This window comes from Electrophorus electricus, chromosome 7, assembly GCF_013358815.1.
Source record: "Electrophorus electricus isolate fEleEle1 chromosome 7, fEleEle1.pri, whole genome shotgun sequence".
NCBI classification, from domain to species: Eukaryota; Metazoa; Chordata; class Actinopteri; order Gymnotiformes; family Gymnotidae; genus Electrophorus; species Electrophorus electricus.
This window is the reverse complement of record NC_049541.1, coordinates 16,050,152-16,072,389: the sequence shown is the minus strand read 5'-3', so window position 1 is coordinate 16,072,389 and position 22,238 is coordinate 16,050,152. Positions and strand designations below refer to the sequence as shown.

At 41.7% G+C, this 22,238-nt stretch overlaps 2 protein-coding genes across 4 annotated transcripts in view; both read right to left on the bottom strand.

The window, feature by feature from the left end:
* Window positions 1-1,441: 1,441 nt before the first annotated feature.
* rergla (RERG/RAS-like a) lies at window positions 1,442-4,931 on the bottom strand. The gene is made up of 5 exons (XM_027002221.2): window positions 4,650-4,931; window positions 4,479-4,535; window positions 3,936-4,009; window positions 3,163-3,311; window positions 1,442-2,420 (listed from the first exon to the last, which is right to left on the bottom strand). Exons 1-5 carry the CDS (start codon window positions 4,699-4,701, stop codon window positions 2,138-2,140), a joined length of 615 nt encoding a protein of 204 aa, XP_026858022.1. The 5' UTR covers window positions 4,702-4,931; the 3' UTR covers window positions 1,442-2,137.
* A 10,685-nt stretch (window positions 4,932-15,616) lies between these two features.
* Window positions 15,617-22,238, bottom strand: part of arhgef39 (Rho guanine nucleotide exchange factor (GEF) 39) — a 29,027-nt gene continuing 22,405 nt past the window's right edge. For all 3 annotated transcript variants that reach the window (XM_027002222.2, XM_027002223.2, XM_027002224.2), the window contains 5 exons: window positions 21,685-21,914; window positions 18,638-18,726; window positions 16,976-17,105; window positions 16,699-16,823; window positions 15,617-16,607 (listed from right to left, as the gene is read on the bottom strand). In XM_027002222.2, the coding sequence (XP_026858023.1) occupies window positions 16,568-16,607; window positions 16,699-16,823; window positions 16,976-17,105; window positions 18,638-18,726; window positions 21,685-21,914 (614 nt within the window). In that variant the 3' untranslated portion in view covers window positions 15,617-16,567. The remainder of the gene's footprint in view (window positions 16,608-16,698; window positions 16,824-16,975; window positions 17,106-18,637; window positions 18,727-21,684; window positions 21,915-22,238) is intronic.

The following is a 22,238-nucleotide window of genomic DNA, read 5'->3' as shown; positions in this document are numbered from 1 at the left end:
TATTATTAATTCTGCCTGATGGCCATATTTGACAAAAAGCACATGATAACCATGATACCTCACACCTCTAAATATAGATTTAGCATAACCAACAAGAGAAGAAATTGCCTGCAGATACAAGGGCCAATGTTTGAGGTGGAAGCATGACCCAAACCGTCTGTGTTGATCCTGGACAAGACAAATGTTGACAAGGCCTCTATAAGAAATGTTGATTATTTTTCTTCATATCTCCCTGAGAATCAACAGGCATGTTTATGACCTCCCATTAACATACTTCTTTTCACTTGTCCCTTTTTCCCAGGTATCCCTCTGCAGGTATGAAAAATAAAGCCACTCCATCTGCCCACACCCACCAGTACATATACTTAACAAGTACTGACTTCAGCTTGCTCTCAATGGGACCACAAATGCTGGATGCTGTCGAGAGAGGCCTGGTCTAGGGGAGGAGATAATCTCAGCTCTGTCAGCCTGAATTAACAGCTCTACATTCACCCTTCATATTTACACAGTCAACATGCCTTATCACTTTGGGTTTGAGTTGGTGGATGTTTTAAAGACCTTTATAGGTGGGTTCAGTGGTTCTTCCTGCTATTTGCACAAAATGTTAAAAAACAAATTAAAAAGTGATTTAAAAAAAAAATTAAAAGCCCATATGAAATATATTATAATTGTTCTATGAATAATTAGGTTATTCACTCATTGCAGGTAGGTGCTCTCAGTAAAAAAGTAATGATTTGCATAATGCAAATTATCAGGGTCAATGATTAGCATATCAAAGAAGATGCATGGTATAAATCTATTCCTTTACACCATTAATTCATGAGCAAGTGGGTGATATTACAGTGGATAATAAATACATTATCTACAACCTCACACTAAATCAAACAAAGTCTGATTTATGAGACAAGATATGAACAATGCCTGAGACAAATAGCTTATCTGCATTTGCTCTGTCTTTTGCTCACCTGTAAGTTATCATATCTCAGTGAATATGTCAATTTAACTTTGTAATGGTAGCTAAAGGATTTTCAGAAACGAAAGCAATCAAAAGCCAGACCCATCCAGCACAGGATCTCACCTTTTACTCTCGGTGGCTTTGAACAGCTCAGCTGTGTTCATTCTTCAGCATTTATCACTGTTCCTGCCTGCAGTATTTGAATTAGTAAACACTTGTCTATTCTCCATGGAAGTGGGATCATTTTTAACATCCCATTTCACTCCAGTGGCTTTCTCGACAATGCTCCTCACCTCTCATTATAGCACTGTGAAAGATTTAATGAGTGTCTTGTTCAGTATTATTTGCTAAGTCCCTCTGCTCTGCCTAGCTGCACTTCACTCTGCAGTTAACTCATAGAGGTTTACACATTAAGCCCATTAAAAGCCGTCAAAACATGGCTGACTAGTCCAAACACGTGTGAGAGGAATCACTGGCACACGCAGGTTAGAGAGAAAAGCTGGTTTCATTTTATTCTAGGAAGGGGAAAACATTTCAATCCTGCAGAAGAGTTTCCACACCGACAACCTATTGTTACACACCATTAAACCCATATTTTTTTCACAACACTGATGACTGGTCAAAACATGTCAGTGGAGAACAATTCTAGTTCAGTGAACCAACAAAGAAGAAACCTTTCTGAATGCTGCTTTAGTCATTATGTAGTAACACTAAAGGAGTATAGCACATACTGTAAAAATGACATGCAGCAGTTTACGGGGGGGGGGGGGGGGGGGGGTGAGTATTTCTATCTAATCTTTATGTGACATGTTTAAAGTTTGAACTTGGTTTACAGCAGTCTCTGACATTCCTCAAGTGTATAAATCAAAATGTAGAATGTTTGCCCTTTTTGTTATGTCCAACATTGTATATATGGTCAAAGAAACATTGAGAGTGCAGGACTGGGACATATATGGCAAAAAGCAGGGACCATCACCTGAGTTGCACTGCATAGAAAAGCTGCAGCACACGTGGACCTTCAGGAACACTCTACTGCTGTGTCTCGGCTGTGGCATCTTTAAAGAAAATGGCATGCTTTAGCCAGAAACATAACTATTCTGCTCTTGGTCTTTATCTTGTCCATCTCCCTTCCCAACAATGACAGCGCCATCAATCCGTGTCTCTATCTCTAGCAGTGCACCGTCACACGGATTTCCGCCGCTTGCCGAAGACATTGGTGATGAGTTTGGCCATGGATTTGGAGCCGCTGGGCCGTCTCCGCTCCTTGGCTTTGCCGCCCAGACCAGCGTTGCGCACAATCTTGGTGAACATGAGCGCCACCTCCTGGTAGTGCTCGGCAGCAGAGAGCTCATAGAACTGACAGTGGCCGTCAGACGCCAGCGCCTGGCCCTCTTCCTTGCCCACCTCGCGCATGTGGCATAGGTCCTGTTTATTGCCCACCAAGAAGACCACCGAGTCAGAATCCCTAGACAGGGGTTAACAAATCATGCAAAAAGACTGAAGGAGACTCACAGTGTAACTAGTCATAAGGGTTTTCTCTAAAAGTTGAATGAGTATAAAACATATAGTGGCATAGACCTTGCAATAAATTAAGGCATAAAAAACTTTTTTCTTTTTCCAACACAGGCAGTTCAATATTTATGATGTTTATTGGAATGGTTGGGCAATCCATCAGCAAATTAATTTTGATACACTAAGAACCAGCCTCAACCTCTGGAGCATAAGGGAAAGTTCCCATTGGTTAGATTAAGTCAGTTCGACTGGGTGTTTACATTTCTGCTTCAGTTTGTCCTTTTAGAACAATATTTGTAATGCTTTACAACAACCAAACTAAACAGTTCCTACAAGTTCCCCGTCTATGCCCATGAGGAGAAATCATTAATAGTAAACTGCCAAATTTGACAATTCACAAATTCATTGTCAGTGCTTTCAATCTTGGACCCACCGGCACAAAGTTCCTATTTTCAAGGCAAACAAGATGATTAAAAGCATTGCTGGCTTTCGCCATTGAAGATAATTGATGGCTGTGCTAAGCTGTCATTTCTTAAGTTAACCATTGAACCCACTAATCCCCTACCTAAGCACCTACAGTCATTTTTCTGTTCTCCATAACGAAAACATGGTCAGTTCATAGAGGACTTGTGAATGGGGGACAGAAATAGTGCCCTCCCCAGCAGCCCCACACTTGCCCTGGGGCGGAGCGCTACCTTTTAGCCACTCCCAGGTTCAGCTCTCGAATCAGGTGCACGATGGTTGTAGCTGTGAGGAATGAGGAGCGGTCACTGATGTCATACACTACCACAAAGCCGTCGGCCCAGTGTATCTGTTCATTCAGAGTGGACTTGCCATCACAGGGCTGGAAGAAACACCAACAGACCAAACAGATTTAGAGACAAACTTGATATCAGAATGTCACTCAAAGGATAATGAGGGCAACAGATAAACATTGTACACTAATTTAAAAGTACACTCTGCTGTCTGAGTCTTCTGGTTGGTGGAGCGATTACATAAAGGCCTCACAGTGTGTAAGTTTTCAAAGCTGGGAAAATATAAAGAGACCGTATTTGAACTCGTTGTGTACAGTAAGGCCAAACCAATCCTTAACTCTGGGCCAGATTTCATAGAATGAGGCTTGAAGAAAAATTCTGTAAACGGGAGAGCTGGCGGAGGAGGTCACTCCCCCTGTGCACCACTATGAGATGAAAGCGACAGACTCTGCTTTCTGCAGTCTGTACAAGGCTGAGTTATTGCCCACACACCCCTTCCCACCCCTTCAAACTCCCTCATATTACGCAAGTAATGCAAATCAACTGGTGTTATATCGCTTTTCATTACAGTATTTTAAGTGGATATCATATTCACAACCTTGTTTTCCTGCATGCATCTATTAAGCTTTACGAAGGTGTTTTGTTCCATAGCTTTCAGACCCTATTTTATTATAATGGTTATTGCCAGTTTCACAACTTCTGTAAACACGTACCTGAGAGCAGGGGTCATAAAGCTCCAGATTCAGTTGCCTTCCATCAACAGACATGCGCTTTCTGTATATACATTCTGAGGACAAGTTCCACAGAGTCAGGCAATTTAATCAGCGTCAATGAGCAATTTTCCACATTTTATTGCCACACTAAATAACTCAGTGTACTTAGTACTTGGCAGAGCTCCAGTTGTACTCTACCATATAAAATATAGCCTAGCTGCTCGTTTCCCTGACATCAGGTTATCATAAGGTTTTTTCACTTCTGAGTATTTATTTCTGCTAAGTATATATATTAACTACTCTACTGTCTTGTGCCCTAAAAGCTATACACTATCATTAACTATAGAATAACAATTCGTTGCGCTAAATGGGTCAGTTTCATAATTAATCTATCAGTTTTATCATTATTAATTAGGCACACTAAGCATCCGAGAGATCTTTAATTTAAAACTTTGTATACATAAACTCTCAAATATCATAATAGCCACATAAGGGCTGTGCAGAAATATATGTGTAACCATACAGTGATTTAAATTGAGGTACCTGAAGATGACGCGTACTCGCCAATAAATCTTCTGGTTAGGAATCTAACAATGAGTGCTATTGAAACAGAACAGGATGGATGAATCGAAACATATTTCATATCAAATCAATGCAAACAAACAACCAAAACAAAACAAACAAACAAAAAACAATTATCAGACAATAACCTACCTGATTTTCCGACACCCTCACCCCCTAAGACAGCCACTTTGATGTCATTCATTTTGCCAGCTTCGCTTTGTTAACAACTACCAAAACTTTGCACTGTTAAAATATAGACGTCTTTAAGTCCCTTAATATGCGCTCCGAGAAAGTACCTGATACAGAAATCTAGCGATTTGAGAGAATGAACAAACTTGAACTGACATCCTGTCTCGGTGTGCCCATTTGTAATCGTTTCCCAAAAACACTACTGAGCAAACGCAACACTGCCCAATCACTTGAGCTCAGTTGCTTTTCAGCTAGACCGTCTATGGCGCGTGTCGTCATGATGACGAAAATCTCAATTGGACTGAAAACACACACGGTCAGATCTAAGTGACTTATGTAATTCATATTTACGAGCATGTCTTTTTTAATCTGCCTCACACGTGCTAACACCACTGAACGACAAACAGGAGGGAGTTTTAACGTTTTGGTTTTATTTCATTTCTATACCTAGCTGTATGTATGCTGATAAAGCTAATCAAAAATACCTTTTGTCATAGAAAGCATGAAATTCGTATTAGCAGATTATTAGTAATAGGCTGACATGTCTACTGCAGTAAACTTAATATGGTCTACTATCAGCGCTGCTTCTAAAAACGAAACGTCTTCGCAAGGCATCTGTTCTTTATGCAGTAATCATGTGTTTTCTGTCGAAAACAAATAGTGCGTATTTTGTGTATTCTGTTAACTAATCGTGAGTACATAAATCAACTGTATACAATGCAAATTGTAGTGAGGAAAATAAACAACATAATGTTTCCTGTATCGTAATATATATTGATGTCTACAGAGATTAAATGTTGGCACAGATGTTGCTCATTGTATTAGAAAGAGGCATGATTAGCTAGCAGTAATGAAAGATCTTTATCTGGATCCATTATACAGCGTCTTTTATCATGCTTCACAATAATGATGGCAAATGCACTGAGAAAAGCTGTACCAAAGCCTGATGATGATCTCAGTAGAGAAGCCACAGTGCACAGTGGAGACAATTTTCACCAACAAGCAGAGTGGTGATATTCAAACAGTCACCACAGGGCAGTGGGTTGGGTCATTTTGTGCTGGAAATTCACTCTCTGTCACCCAGAGATGAGCAAGGCCTTCTTAAAGGCCACAGATGCGTTACTTTAAGGAGTACCATGCCAAGCTAGTCACAAGCCACATGAAGACACACCAATAAATTCCAACTGTAGGCTAAACATGTATGTTTCATTACATAAATCACATTATTGTATAGCTACTCCACACTAGTAAATGTTTAATTAGTGGGATTGCATGTTATTTCTCCCAGACCTGCCTTTAAATCCTATAGATTTTTCTACTTTTTTTCTCTATTTTCAACCCTACAGATTTCTGTGTTCCCCCCTTAGACAATACTTCTTTTAATTTGGGGCCACAGGAAGAGTTGCCAAGGTCTGCTCCTATTGCTAGCTTAGTACTGATCTCAGAAAAGGATGACCTTTTTCTTGTCCCATCGTTTATCTTTCATATATCTTAACAAATATTCCTATAGGAAGCTTTAGGAAGCTTTACCAACTATATATTTTTTTGCAATGAAACTAAGCCAGCTATGACTGTATAAATCCTTTGTTATGAGGTCTCTAGTAGAGAGTTTTCCACATTTTGAGACACCATGCTTATTTTTAATAAAAATATGAATTTTGGAGAAAGACACGAATATTCTATGACCAGTCTCTTCCAAGTCCCTCTTAATGTTTTGAACTTTAATTTTGTTACATAATTTTCTTGCTAATGACATTTGGCAGTTGTTGTGGTGTAATTGAAAGAGATTTATTGCTTGATGTGAGAGAACACATGGGTTTAAACAATAATCATCAGTAGGTGAAGATAAGTTTGCTACTCAGTCACATGTATTTCTTCTTCATAAACATGGCTATGCAATATTGTTGGATGAATGTACTCAGAAGTAGGTTTGCTGGGGTTTTTGTTTGCCTTGTCTGGCACCTTAAAGTACATCTCCAAATTGAAAATAGCTGTGAGAAAAAGACCTCACAATATTTCTCTGACTAATCCATGAAGACAGCAAAGCATGAAAAATCCCAGTGAGTGTGAACGAGTGGGAAGACCAAGCTCTGAGCCTTGTTTCTCCACTCTATCTCCCATTTGCTTTTGATCACCACACTGCTTGTGAAGGGAGCTCAGGCTGAGGTGCTGCTCCATCTCCAGCCTAGTGAGAGTGCCAGAATTATGCTTCCCCCTTACAATCCATATCCCATTTGAACAAAAACATCCTATCAATAATACACTCTCAGGAACATTGTGACCTAGCCAACGATTATCGTCATTGAGTGTGTATGAAGATGTTCTCCACTTCCACTTTGGAGCTTGCAGTGATCAGTTCACCTATCCAACAAGTGGGCATTATCTGAACATTCAAAACCACCAGGCCATGCTTCGCTCATTCAAGCCTTCAAAACCTGACTTTTGCCTAAAATTCCTTTAAATATATTTCTTTCATTTCCTACTAGATCATAATGTTCAAATTTAGACAATGAATGATGTGGTTGTGAATAAAACAACATCTTGTAGGAAATGAAAGAAAAACATTTTTGTATGCTTCAGAAAGGAAAGTTACAGAGTTCATGCAATTTCCTTTTATTAGATAAACCTTTCTGTGGGCTCATCCAATGAATTTAAAAGGAGTGTTGCCCATAGTAACAAGCTAATGTTTCGCAAATGGTACTGTGTTTTCAGTACACCCATATCTCTAATATTTTCCAGTTGGCCCAGACTCTGGCACTAACCGGGCCCTTTGAATTGCATTTCATCAAGATCAAACAATGTCACAGGATTATTTATGTCACAAAGCCATTTTTATTTTCTATTTGAGCTTTTCTTTTTCAGCAAAGACCCCATCATTTACTCCTTAAGTCAGTTGCTGTGCTGTCAGGTACCCAAACCACTTGTCCCCAGCATTTGGACCTTCCATTCAAAACAGAGCTAGAAGATTCAAGTAAAGGATCAGTAAAGGATCAGTAAAGTTCTATCTACCTCTAATACCTTGTAACATAAAGATGTGGGACAAAGATCAAAGGACAATGATAATGACAGCTACTTTTCCAACACACACACACACACACACACACACACACACACACACACACACACACTGAGCAGAGTACCACTCAAACATGAAGTTCTATTGCATTTGGCTGAAATGTCACGTCTCTAATGGCTCCGCCCCCTCCCCTGCAGTTCTGGTGAAAGTAAGGTCAAGCATGTCTCATGCCTGCACTTATGCAAAACAAGCATGACATGAAGTATGGTGCAGTAATCAGATTGCTTTTAACTATTGTTGGAAAAGTTATTTTTATACTCTAGAAACATTCTGACCTTTTGTCCCTGTGCAATCTCCCGTCTCTAGCTCCCGGTGCTATCAACAACAATGACAAAAGCAATGAAAACCACAAAAACATCCCAAAGCATCTTATTTTGTCAATTGGTGGACAATGCCAACTAAAATTCAGTCCACTGTTTTTAAATAAGATTGGAATTCACAAACCCTCAATCCACTGTAATATACAGGCGAACACGAAAACACCACCAGGTGTTGTGCAGTGCGTAATTATGCAAACGCTACCACAAGACATGATTCAGCTTCAACATAGAGGGGTGGGGGTGGTTAGGCAAAGGCCATTCTCTGCCTGTGGATGGACATTAACACTGCGGGCTTTCAGCATGGTCTCTGCTCACTCTCACAGGCCTGAATATTGTGCCACAGACAACAGCTACACGTGACTGTGCTGCCATGAAATGAGAGGAAACACTAATTTTTACACACAGTGTAAGCCACCTAGGATGAAATTCAATACATTACAGAAGTAATACTTACAGTTTTGACAGGTCATTATGGAGGGGGGTAGATTGAATAGCTTGAAGGTTTACACTGGCCGTGAGTGTTTGGGCTAGTGGCGAGATATTCCAGACAGACTAAGTGCTGTACTCTTTTAACGTGTTACATTTGTAATCAAGACGTTTCTAGTCGGCCAAAATATGGCATCAGTTCCTTATAAAGTAGCAATGGAGGGTATGGGTACCATTCGATTAGTTAGCACAGTGAAACACACACCATATTGCATCACAAAGGAAAACTTGAATTTCAGCAATAACAAGCCAATCCATCAAAGCCTGATGAGCTAGACACTGAATTCTGTGATGAGATAATCCACTGGGTTTTTTTTTAATCAGTACATACACACCACCCTGCACTCTATATTACTAGTGCGTGTTTCTGTGTCTGTGTTCCTGTGATGCTCACTGTGGGGTAAAACAGAATACTGTGCTTTATTGATGCAGATGTTTATTGCTTGTTGTCCTTTCGTAGGACAAGTGGCTCTTGTAACGGTGTTTGCTGTGAAACCCTCCTGGAGGCAACACCAGCAATACAGAGATAAAGTGGCTCTTTTAGTGTCCGTGTGCTGAACACTAGAGCTTGTTTCCTCAGGCTGAGTGAGGATCCATGGTATCATACAATATCTTGTGAAGGCAGGGCAAACTGCCAGGGGAACCTGACTTTAAGCCCCATTCGTCAGACGCGTCTTTGAACAGAACTACCCCCCTTACTTGAGCCTCTCATTGTCCTCCCTCTCAAAGCATACATTTCATGTTTAAACAGGTACAAATTATTTTTTTCCTAGGAAATGTTTTAAGCACCTAGAATTGTCCCATGTGAAGTTGTATAGCATTAAAAAAGAACAGTGAAGTAAGGTTTAAACCTTTCTACCTGGTTCTAAATACATTCATGAAAACAGGTACAGAGAACAGAACAATTCTCATTAATATGCCATTAATCTGTATATATACAATTTATTTTGTAACTTAACCACACACTGTCCAAATTCAGAATATAAATCAGATAAAATTATCTTATTAATGTATTTTTTAGGACTATTATTAAAAGGAAAAAGAGAAAAGAAACAATAAATGTAGTTAACTGACAAAAGCAATGCTGGAGATGATGTTCCAGTCCCAGGTGTGCCATGTGCTCTCTGTGAAAGGTTCTCGAGTCACGCTGTCATTACAAAAGGAGGGTGTTACTTTCATGTTTCCCCCTCCAAAAGATCTACCAGGCACTCAGCATGTTTCTGTGTGGTTGAAAAGAACAAAACATCGCAACTGCAAAAATAATACATGAAAAAGCAATAAAATAGCCCTGTAGGAGACATCAACCCTCATAGTTGCCCAAACCACACTACGTCTTTAGGGGTTTTTTTGGAAAGAGGTCACATAAATGTCACATGAATTGAAAGGCACCAGGAGTTGAGTGCAAAGCAGCCAGAGCAGGCTGTAAGTAGGCAGGTGAACAGAGCTTGGCACTGACACACTGAAGCTGACGTGGGGTCCAATCCTCGCCACGATGTTTGATCTATCCCATCAAGTCTGGAGCCAGAGGGGGAGTCATAGCACTGGGGTCCTACTGACTTACGTCACCACACACTCCATGTAAAGGTCACAGAGTATGAGTGTCCACAGGAGGTTGGGCCACTGGTTTCAAGCTGCCAGGTGACATAAGGAAAAGATAACTGAAGATTAAGGTCACACAGCAGCCATACTGTAACTCCAAAAGTGGTTGAGCGGTTCAAAAATAACTAAAAAAAATTAAATACAGCCATGCAAACAGTTTTTTAGGTTTTGAAGTTAAAGTCAGGAATATTTCATTAAATGCAATTAACTGGCACCTATCTATGTCCAGTGCTGTTGCAGACTATTTAGTAAACCTCAGAAAGTTTCAGTATAAAATAACATGGGAGATGTAATTGGAACATGTAAGCATGCTTAAAATATTCTTTGTGTTCATGTTAAAGTCTCCGCTGAGCCATATGCTGCCTGTTAAGTGTTCTCAGGGAATACATGGGGGTATCTTTGCAACATGTAGCACAGAATCAGTGTAGAACATAAACATGACATTACTGTACCACTGTGTGTAATTGGCCAAATGGATCTTAAGCAAGCATGCACCAAAGAATACACAAAATAACAAGTGGCAATACAACCTTTGAGATCATAGGGAGAGTGTTGTTTTTCCATAAAAGCATATCAGTATGCTTGAGTACTCTCACACTGGCATGCGATGAAGGCCCACAGGAAGCAGTGCATGACAAGTAAAGAGGAAGACGAAGACAAGGGCCACACAGAAGACATCATCCCTGATCGGCTGTTGAGGTATTCTGGTTTTTTTACTATCACAGAAACAAAATGTTCCACCAGTGTGAGTAGTTTAGGTGAGCAGAAGCCAGAGGACTGAAAGAAACACCTGCCAAAGTGCTTATGTAACTCACAAACTCTTCCATGTGCTACCGAAATGAAAATATCCACCAGGAACAGCGGCACATCTGGACAAACAGCACTGTGCTTATATTTAGCTGCAAAACACGCTGGAGCAGCAGTGTTCTAGTAGGTTGTGGTCTCCAGGATCTGAATCTCAGGCACAGTGCCAAACAAAGCTAACTGCTGGGTTTACTGGTCATTGGGCTATGTGCTTAACCTAAAGGTGCTCCAGAAATGCTGCAACCTTACATGGATCTCAGCACACTTCCAGCCTCCCTGAGTTAAATAAAGCTCCCCTGGTCAAATAAGAGAACACAAAAAAACAAAAGAATTCATCAAGATTTCAGATTGCATGTGATGTGACTCCAGCATGGCCTCTCCGAAAGATAGACATCTTCTCCAAGCATGCCTTCAGTGTATGGGAACATGAAAACAAAGTACAAAAAATATAGTGTTCTTGAGATATAGTGTGATTCAGTGAAAAGTACTAATACTTCTACTAGGAACTGCATGAGAGTTATGAAAACACTACTCCTGATCATCCTAAATGGATCCAAACAAGAACCATCGAAGGAGTGTGCACTATCAAATGCAAAAAAACCAAAAAAAAAAAAACCCTCATGCCTCAAAAACACTGCAGTAAAAATTGTCAACAATCTTCTTAGCTGTGGTTCAAAGGAAGGCATTGCAAGTAAGTTACCAGTTTATTCAACAATTCTTGCATTTCATATGTCCCAAATACTGAGAGAATGTCCCATGCCTGTGTTACAGCATGTAAGCACATGCATACAGTGAATGTGGATCTCTCTCAGAGGTACAGAATTAGGGGCTTAACCTGAGGGCTATGGGTCCCGACGACACAGTGTAATGCCCAACCTAAGGGGCACCACCCATACAGCTGAACTGTATAGTCAAAAAGGAATGAATTGGAATGTGGAAAGGAAGAGTAAACCCTTCAAGACGTTTGGGGGAAGGCTCCTGCTAAAGCAGCCTTTCCCAAACCTGTGCCTTAGCTGCATTTGTGCAATGCATAGACATATTCTTCAGACATTGTCACTGCAACAGTTAGAACATAAGGCCTATATGCTACAATGCCTAAGTTGTACATGTGTTAGAAAGACATGATGATGTTCTTCATGATGTTCTTAGCACCACCAATTCATTCTAAATATAGTTATTTATTGCAAATGTAAAATGAAGTATCCTTTACTTCAGTCTAGATGAGTTCCTGAAGTATTTTTCTATCAAACTTTGCCCATTTTACTTTTTGGAAAAACAATCAATTCTTGGTTCTTTAGAATAACTAAACAATGATACTTGAATGCCCCATTGAACATGCAATGTAGGGAACTCAGAGTAGGCCCTGCTTGTGTCAAGGGAGTAGGCTGTCTCAGCAATCAACAGCATGATGTAGAGGAACTGCTGAATGTGTTGCAATTTAAATGTAAGTCATATAAAGGCTGTAAGGTTTTTTTTTCTGTTTTTATGGCCTTGTGCTTAGTTTCACAAAGGAGAGAGCTTGTGCCACTCTCAAAGTAAGGATTTGAAAGGAGCCCCATGGAACCTGGCCTGATTCCAATGTGAAAAATAAAACCTCCCTCGTTTACTTCCGCTCAGAAAAATCCATGAGGTGGAGATAAAGAGTTTCTGTTCATTCCAGCTAATTCTAAATAACTCATTTAGTGAATGAGATGTAACCCTGATTTCCTAGAAGTTACTAAGGGGAAACATTACATTAGCATTATATAATATGAACAGAAATTTGTTTATTTCTATTTGCTATGTTAAATGTGATATGAGAGATAAATCTTAATTTCTTTTGGTCACAATAGGACCTCGACAAAGTCATGCTGAAGTCAGAAATTAAGAGAAAGGCGACATTTGTTCATGCTATTTAAAAAAATGAGAGCAAAATATTAAATGGTCTGACACCACTTGCCAACATTTCTAACTAGTGCAGTAACCCAAGTACGTGGCACGTTTGATTTTCCCACAAAATATGAAACTTCCTTAACCCCTCGAGAACAAAAATCCAGGAGCTGCACTCTTATCTGTCTGCACTGCAGCCCTTTAACTGCTGCCTGAGTTTAGCTTCCTTAAGCCTGTGAGGATTGCTTCTTTTGCAGAGCAATGAGCCACAGTCCCTGACTACCATTCTGCATGGTGCAACCACTCATTGACGTGGACATATGAAAGACGTGTGACACAAGTGCTCAAAAGCACATAAGGAAGGTAGGAGTATGTGAACACTGCTTGCCGGTTTGTCTCCAGTGACCATCCTCACTGAGCCGTTATGCAACTAGAGGATTTCTGACTTGTACATTTGGAGCAGCACACAGTGGGATAAAGCCAGGATATGTGCAGATGAGGGATTCTCTGTGATCCTGGGGATGATTTATTTAAGCCTTCCATCAACATGCTTTGATGCCAACACTTGGATTGTCTGGCCAAACAAGGGAGCATTTCCCTTTCAGAAGCAGAGTGACAGATTTAGGTAAGATGTGATTTTACAGTGCAGGAGTAGGGCAAAGGATGGGCATGGAAAAATCACAAAATCTATCTGGCTTATCTTCTTAGTCCTAGATATAAATCTACATATGGAAAATGTACATATGGACAAATTGCATGCAAAAAGCTACCCAATCCATTACTAAGCACAGCCAGTGACTGGAACCTCACCAAAAATGTACTGCTTGGTTTCAGTTGTGAGTCATAAATGTGTATGTTCATAAGTATGCATATTTAGCACAGTTCAGTTTCTGTTGAGAAGTGGTGCATTGCTGGGACTCTGCATTTCCTGGTGGTGGTGATTTAAAAGGCCACAAGCCCACACAGGCACATACTGCACTGCATCCCTGTATGAATCCTTCTGTTATAAGGTTGGACACAGTAGTCCCAGTACAGGAATAGATCAAAGATACTAGCACTATCTATACAACATCACGGTTACAGTACACTATGACCATGCACTGGGGGGGGGGGGGGGGGGGGGGGGGGGGAGTGAGAATATGCTATAGTTGAAGTCAGTGGCTTGCATATACTAAACCTTTAGTCAATCACCCTAGTTAGAAGGGCTTGTTAGAATGAGATAATATCAAAGCATTAAATCCAGATGATTGGTAAAACAAAACAAAGACCGTGATGCTGTAAACACTGGTAACCGCATTATGATCAGTGTGAGCTGTGCACAAAAACAAAACAAAAAGGAGCTATAAAATGAAGGAATGCTGCCACTGTGTGGTCAACTTCAGCACCACAAAGCAATAGCACGCAAAGCTATTGATGGCACTTTCAGGTCTTTGGGAAAGGAGAATTCACCCAATAAAGGATGAACACGCAAACGCAGGTGCTCTGTACAGCCTGCAGACTGATCCTGGAGATGTTCGCAAACAAACATCACTGTTTTTTCCTTGCTGGCTTTGTTTGCCACACATGTAAGCAAACAACTGTGTGGCTCAAGGAAAGTGTACAGTGAAAAACAACAACCCATGTTTGTTGAGGGAAATGAATCTCACAGCAGGATATTGCTGTCATATAAACCAAGGTAAAATAACAAACAATGCTGAAAGCATTAAGATACAAGCCTTGTGTTGATGTTTGGGAGCATGACTTCAGTACCTTCCTTCAGAGTAAAATGGGGCCTCCCATTTGGAGCCCAGCCACAGCCTAGTTCTAAGCTACCACCAACCATTCTCACCCTGTGAGATCAATGTGTAATACATGATTAAAGTGATGATGACAAAGCTTTGCTGACTAAAACACTGAAGAACAGATGGCATTCAAGCACTCACAATTGTAACCACCTTTCAGAGAAATTGCCTATGGATTCTATATGGGTTAGATGTTTGGTCAGCTTCAGTATCAAAAGTAATTATATTATCACTTATATCCATAACATTCCCTCTTGAAGTGTGCTGTAGTTTGAATGTGGGACAGTGCTGTATAGCGTGCCAATTAAGACCATAAACAAAACGCTGTTCTCTAAAACAATGACATCACATCAAGTAGCCAATCCAGACATCTTGCAGAATCACATGCATGCACTTCACGCACCACAATTTTTTGCATGATGGATAGAACAATAAGGCATGTACATCTAAACTGGCAAAGGAAAGGATTTGGTTTACATCTCCTTAAAGTTGTTAAATAATGCCAGAACACCCCAATTTTTTTAGTAGCTTGACTGCAATTCAATGATAAGATCAACTATTTTAAAGAATTTATTTATTTTCACCAAACTAAAGAAACACATCAACTATCTCGTACTGGAAGTCGAAATAATTTGTCTCTAAAGTTCTTTTAAGTTTCAACAGCGTCTGACAGGCTCGGGTTATTAAACTGGCCAAGAGATGGCACTGTTGTTCATGTCATTCATCCCAAAACATAAGGCAGTTCTTTCAGTAGTACGATGTTTGTGGACCTGTTTTAAATTATACGAACAGTACTAAACAGTAAAAAATATTTTACACTTTTAAATATTACTTTAAACATATTCCCTTGTGTGCCTCACTGGGTAACTGCCTAACCATTTAAACTTGCTTGATAACATCCTTCACTAGCAAAAAAATTACTTCTGTAAACTGTAATAACCACCAATTAGTCATCACATAAAAGGTCAAGTCTGGGAATTCTCATTACAGGGCATTTTATTGGTTCAGAAGGAAAACTAATCTAATATTGACCAGTTTAACAGATTTCAATCGCAATAATGCACCCACAACAAGGCAGACAATGTGTGACATATTTTAAAAACAGGAGCAACACACAAAATGTTACAAAACATTACAATGATAAAAATAGAGACTGGAAAACACTTTGATTGCTTCAAGACAAATCAGGTGACTGTTGATTTTAATTTGTGTTGATTTTCCAGTATATAATCAGTAATGATGATTTAAACATAATCAATAGCTATGAGCAAAATACCACTTCCACCATTAGTAAGTTAATCCTGTAATCTTATAGGAAATGAATCCTATGAACTTGCTTACATCATATACATTGCAATACAATCTCCATACTTGCACTGTATGATATACCATGAGTTATAAAGAAATGTTAAAGAGGAGTGTATACTATCCTTGATCATAAAAGTGAGACATTAACTGAGTATATGTGATATGTAGATAAATGTTGTGTGTTAGAATTTAAATGTTCTTTAAATTACATTATGGCTTAATGTGTTTGGCACTTGTGTCTCTATGACTGATCACATTTTAGTCAACATCATTATGCATAATGGACATACACCATACACAACAAAAAGAGTTCTGAAAGCGAAGGGTAAATTTTAGCTAGGGTTAATGAACCCACAGCCTACTAGGTTCTTTGGCATTTTGAGAGCACAAAAAAGTATTCAAGCAAAAATATTTCAGAGAAACTCTTAAAAAGACTACAGAGCATGACCTACTGTGTTTCCTTTTAGATAAAATTAGCAGGAACTCAGAGAGTACACACAAATGATGTTGGAATGTCACCAATCCGCCTCGCCTCGCCTCGTCTCAGCAGCAGCACCAGCTCTCTGGGTCTCCAGCCTCAGTCTGGAGTCTCCATCTTGGGCCTCTTGTAAGTGATGTAACAGCTCCAGAATCATCTCAGAGAATGATACAGCTTGAACCTGAGGACTTCTGCAACCTGTGAAACATTCAGCCATCGTTTAACCACAACACGGTTCTCGCAGTGAAAACGCAACTGGGCATCAGACCATGGTGCTCGGAAAGCCTGCCTTGCTGTAGGAGCCTCGGAGAGCTTCATCCTCTTGGAGGCACCATTAGCACTTTCTGCAGCGGGAGGCTGCGAGCTGCAGCTGCTACTGGGTCCCTCGCTGCTCTCAGTCCCTGCTTCCCTCACCTACACGGGCACAACACACCACTGCATGCACGCGTGTCAACTCTCCACAGCGGTAACAGGGAGCATCGCGTGCTTCACGCGGCACGTGTGGTTCAGAATGAAGCATGTGCGCCAAGTCTACACGGCTGCATGTGCGGGTGTGAGACACTTACCATGGGCCTCTTCCGCCTAGCCGCAGGTGGGGAGGCCACCTGCCCGTTCTGGCCGTCTGCAGCTATGCGCAGGGGTGTCCGGAGGAGCTCCTCTCTCCTGTGCACCACTGTGGTTTTCGACTTCAGCTGTCTGCCGGGGTCAACAGACAGAGACAGGCACTTAAAAACAATTATGCTTCATCAGAGCTCATTTAAGCAATCAAGCAAGTTGAATTTTCTCAGCATCTCATTAATTCTGCTGTTAAATATCCCTGTTCAGTTAGTATAAACACACACACACACACACACACACACACACACACACACACACACACACACAGAGAATGGCAGTGTGCATCTATAGAGTGCCAACATTGTTCAGGATGGGCAGGAGTACGTGAGACTGTTTGACCCAAAGCTCTCTATGGCTCCCTTGCAAAGGCTGATCAGCCTACTGTGAGAGATGGGCAGCTGTCGCACGAGGCTGTTACTTAAACTGCATCCACCTTGTTTGTGTCACTTTAACTCATCGATCTGTCAGCAAACACAGTCCATGGGCTGAGGAATGTGGGTAGGGCGTGGGGGATGGTGCTTGCATACTTGTGCGCCACACTCAAGTTTTCAGTTTTAATGCCGACTCTGCCGCAGACCTTTTTTGGGAACTGATCTTAATGAGGACAGACACAGACACAGACACAGACACACACACACACACAAAGTATGTCTTTAACTGCTACATTTTTCTATAGGTTTCATTGCTATCAAACTCTAGGGCTCTTGCTTCAGTGAGCTTGCTTTGAGTCAATAATCCGTGACATTAAGACGACTGGTACGCAATAACTAGAAATAAGCGGAAGGATTGGATTTCTCAACTGCTAGCGATACCAACAACATGACCCTGTATTAATAGCAGAAATCTGATAGCAGCTCATGAAAGGAAGCGATTATATTTGCATTACTGCTCATCACTAGGGGTAGGGATTCTGAAAGGCAACTGCAGCAGTGTGAGCCGGATCAGGAAACAATAGCAGATCATGCAGTCACATTTGTTTGAGCAGAAAGATTCTTGATAATCTTGAGAAATTAACATGATGTAGGATTCCTGGGTTAAGTGCTTTTCCTCAAGGATTACATTTTAATAGAAATTTGTTTATTAAAGCACAAACAGCAGACAAATCAGACATTTACATTTCCATGTAACGCATTGTACATGAACACTCGCTTCACTACACCTCCACAGGCCATTTGATTTTGCTCCCTGCTGCCCCCTCTCTTTCTCCCTCACACACACCTCCCCAGCCACCTCTGACCTTGGTCACCCCAGCGCTGTGCAGCTCAGTGGCTAATTGCGCTCCCATGGGCTTGCGGTTTGGGCATAGAGCCAGTGGTGGAGACTCCTCACTGTGAGGCCTCACACCCTGAGAGTCCCTTCTTCCCTGTCCCTCAGACAGGCCTATAAACTAATTAGCCTCATCACCAGAGCTGGGCTACCTCCCTTGTGAGAAGCTTGCCCCTGCTTCTAACCTCACCATGCCCCGGTCCTTTGAAAGACTGTGACCTGACTTCTGTAAGTATCTCCTGCCATCACTGCTGCTCAGGTTGAGAGAGTTGGAGGGGTAGTGTGCGGCTCACGGTTCATTTAAACTTTAGCGGAGGGAGGAGATGAATGAAGCACGGACGCACCCGATGGCCAGGCAAAGGCTCCGGTACCAGTCATTAATGTTCTCCTGATCACTGGACATGAGGAGGAGCTTGGCTTGTGCGAAGGTCAACTGGAAGACAAAGAAAGTGAAGACTCATGAGAGAAAGACCGTGGTACCAATATAAAGAAAGAAAAAGAGAGACAGAGAGAATGCTGAGACACAGACCACGTCATTTTAAGCTGAGTGTAAAGCAATCTTCTGTCCCCTAGACATATGCTGGCCATTGACCTACTCATTTCTACCACCCCATACATCAGCCAGGGCAGAAAGTGACTTTGCCAAATCTGTGCAGCCCATAGCAGCCTTCAGCTCTTAAAGCCAGTCCATCACTAGAGGGCAGCTCTGAACCACCAACACCGAGCATCCTCCATTGACGCTACTGGTGTCAAACACATGATTGAGTAGACTGCCTATATTAGATGTGTTTTTTTGGTACGTGAACAGAAATCGAGTGGCAGAAAGTGGCAAAAGTCATTTAATTCATTACTGGAAGCAAGAGCACACAAAGCGGCTGATCCTCCGTGCGCTGGGCTTCACATACCACATGCCCTGCCATAACCAAGCAAAACTGTTGCGCCAACCTTCTACCGCAGCCATTGTTCACATGACAATGAAGATGCGACTCCAAACTATGTAAGAAAGTAGGTCATCAAACGGAACAGAGATGGAACAGGTGGAGATAGACACCTTTAAACCAAAGGCACACAGCTGTGCTGCTTGATACGCTCAGATGCCAGTCTGGCAGTGGCGCGTGCTTGAGGAGCTGTCCTCCCGTTCTGTCCCCCTCCCTGCTCCTCTTCCCACCGCTATCAGTCGCCTCATCCAAAGAGTCAACAGTAATTACCATCGCTCATCCACGCTGAGGAGACTTTACCCAGAGATTATGCATGTCAAACAACACAACGGGCACCGTCCAAAGCCCAAACAAAAGGCCTGGGCTTTATCCCCGAATAATTACAACCACAGCCCATTAGAGCGGATTATAATTGGGGGGCCTGGAAAATATTAAATGACCCTTCACATTTACCTGGGGCCATCGGAAGTGAGGAAACGGCGGCAGTTAGTGGTGGCGTATCAATAATCAGTGCTAATCTTTATTACGGTCGGGAACAGAATGCTAACGATGAGAAGAGAGGAGCCGGTCAGGAAGCAGAGGCCCTAATGGATACCTGGTAAAAATAATGGCACTCTCGTTAGATTTTAGGGGGAGGGGTGTTTCTTATTATATATTAAATGGATTAAGATTTCAAATGTGCCATCATCAAAAGTATTATCTAATTACAGAGTTCAGTGAGCGAGGCCTAGGTTTGCGCAGAGCACGATATTAGGCGGCCGCCACTTGGGGGACGGGAGGGCTTGATTTATGCACAAATAGATCCTGCTTCTATTGCCATGCGGTAATTAGGGATTTGTCAGGAAATCTGACCCTCTTAGGTAGAAATTACTTTGTATAATATGAACGGTGGAGCATGGAACCTCCTTGCCGCACATAATTTCACTTGATTATTTATACATCAAAGGGAATCTGCCAAGGATGCAAGATAATATTCGGGGTGGGGGGGGGTGTTGCAGATGGATAGAAGCGTGAGAGGAAGATGGAGCCAGGATGAGAGAAAGAGAAAACAGGGGAACGAAAACCTCCAAATACAAACATTCACTCATCTTAACACATGGAGAAGAGGGGAGAGAAAAAAAAATATATATACACAGCGGAAATTTTCATAGTACGTTTTTTCCCCTGGAATGCCCAGTGCCTCCTTCTTCTACTTCTTTCAAACTTTGCATATAGATTGCCATGGCATTTCCAGCTGTCAAATTTAATTTGGCTTTAATTCTTCATGGCATGGATGAGGAGGGGCCTGAGAGTGCTGACAGTCTTTTCCTCTCTGGCCCAGGTAGGGAGTGTGTGGGGGGCTGCACCAGGGATCAATAATGTGTCCTTATGAGAAATTACGGCTAATGCTATTGCGTATGCATTTGAGCCCTCGGCGGGATAACAAGCTAATGAAATGCCATTTCTTGCCATTAGATAACGCGCGGCACAAGTGGCAGAGATGCAGGCAGTGGGGAGGAGGGAAGAGAGAGAGGAGAGGGGAGAGGTGTCAATGCTTGAGGAAGATGTATTCGCTGCTGGGTGGGAAGAGATGGCTCGCCGGCCTAATCTGACGGAGTGGTGCGAGTCCCTTCTCTTTCGCTTTCGGAACAGCTGCCTAAGCCATCCATAAGCGAGCTCTAAGTGAGGCCTGAACCATACAGCACAGTTGGGCTGGGCTTGTCATGTGCCTTCTTGACATAACAGAGGCTGAAGTGACTATACATAGCAAGATAAACAGACAGTCATCTCCAGATTTACTTTACAATCATTTTGATGATGAACACAAAAAAAACAAACAAATAATATTAGTAATAAACTTTATCCAGAACCTAAAAATGAAATGCAGTGATTTTGTAAAGCTTGCCAAGGGACATGGATCAAAATGGGGGTAAAGCACACTGGATCAGCATGGTTAGGTTCAAACTTGGCTGAACGCGTTCAGTGAACTCGTTTGGCCACGCATGCAGGGATGGTGAGCCCACTCGGCTGAACGTTTCATGACATCATGGAGATTATTTAGATGCCACTCAGTGGCAACAGAGGCCTGGAAAAGGATCAAATAGAGGAGACATATTTAAACTTGAGCCCTTATGAGGAACCAGAACAATGAGTGTGAGAAGAATGAGGATTCATGTAACATTTTCACCAACTTGGGGATTAAATCTGTCTAAAAACAATTCATCTTTTAACCCCAAGCCTGTGAAATCAATTCACATGATAGAGAGAGTCTGAAAGGATGGTAAAAACATAGGTATTAGAGATTGAATTGAGAAACATTTCTTTCTTCTGAATATATGCAGAACATGACCCTGATCTTAGAACACCTGCTACTTTGAGATAAAAAAAGCCATCAAGGAATCAACTGGGCAAACAGCTACTCACTGTACTGTATTTATGTTCATGCTACAGTGCTGCAGTGGTGTCACACTCACACTAATGAGGCCTCCCTGGCTCTTGGTGTGGCCGAATACTTTGTCTACAGTGCATTCTCTGAGCGGGTAGACCCGCTGGCAGGTGAACTTGTTGCCGTTGGTCGGGTGTATGGAGCTGCACAGCTTGGCCTGGACCAAAATGTCTGAGAAGAGGAAGAACATCTTGGGCTTGGCCTCTGTGCCTTTAGAGGGCACCATCTTCAGGCAACCTTCTCGAATATACCACCGACCTGGGGGGGAGGGAGAAAGAGTGAGAGTGAGAGAGAGAGAGAGAGAGAGAGAGGATTGATTTCCCTAATGTCATCACCTGGATTCCTCATTAATGTTAGTATTGACTCTTACAAAATTTACATCCAACATACAGTTTGAGATGAATGCAATGGTGGGTGTTTATGAAGCCTGACAGAGGAGAATACTAGAGGCAGCCCCTGTACAATTTCCCCTCTGACTGACTGGCAGGTATATGACGGCTACTAAATTAGATGCTGACATTTGGAGAGATAAGATGAAATTTCAGTCTTGCCACTGGTTCCTTAATTGCCCTGGTGCACCCT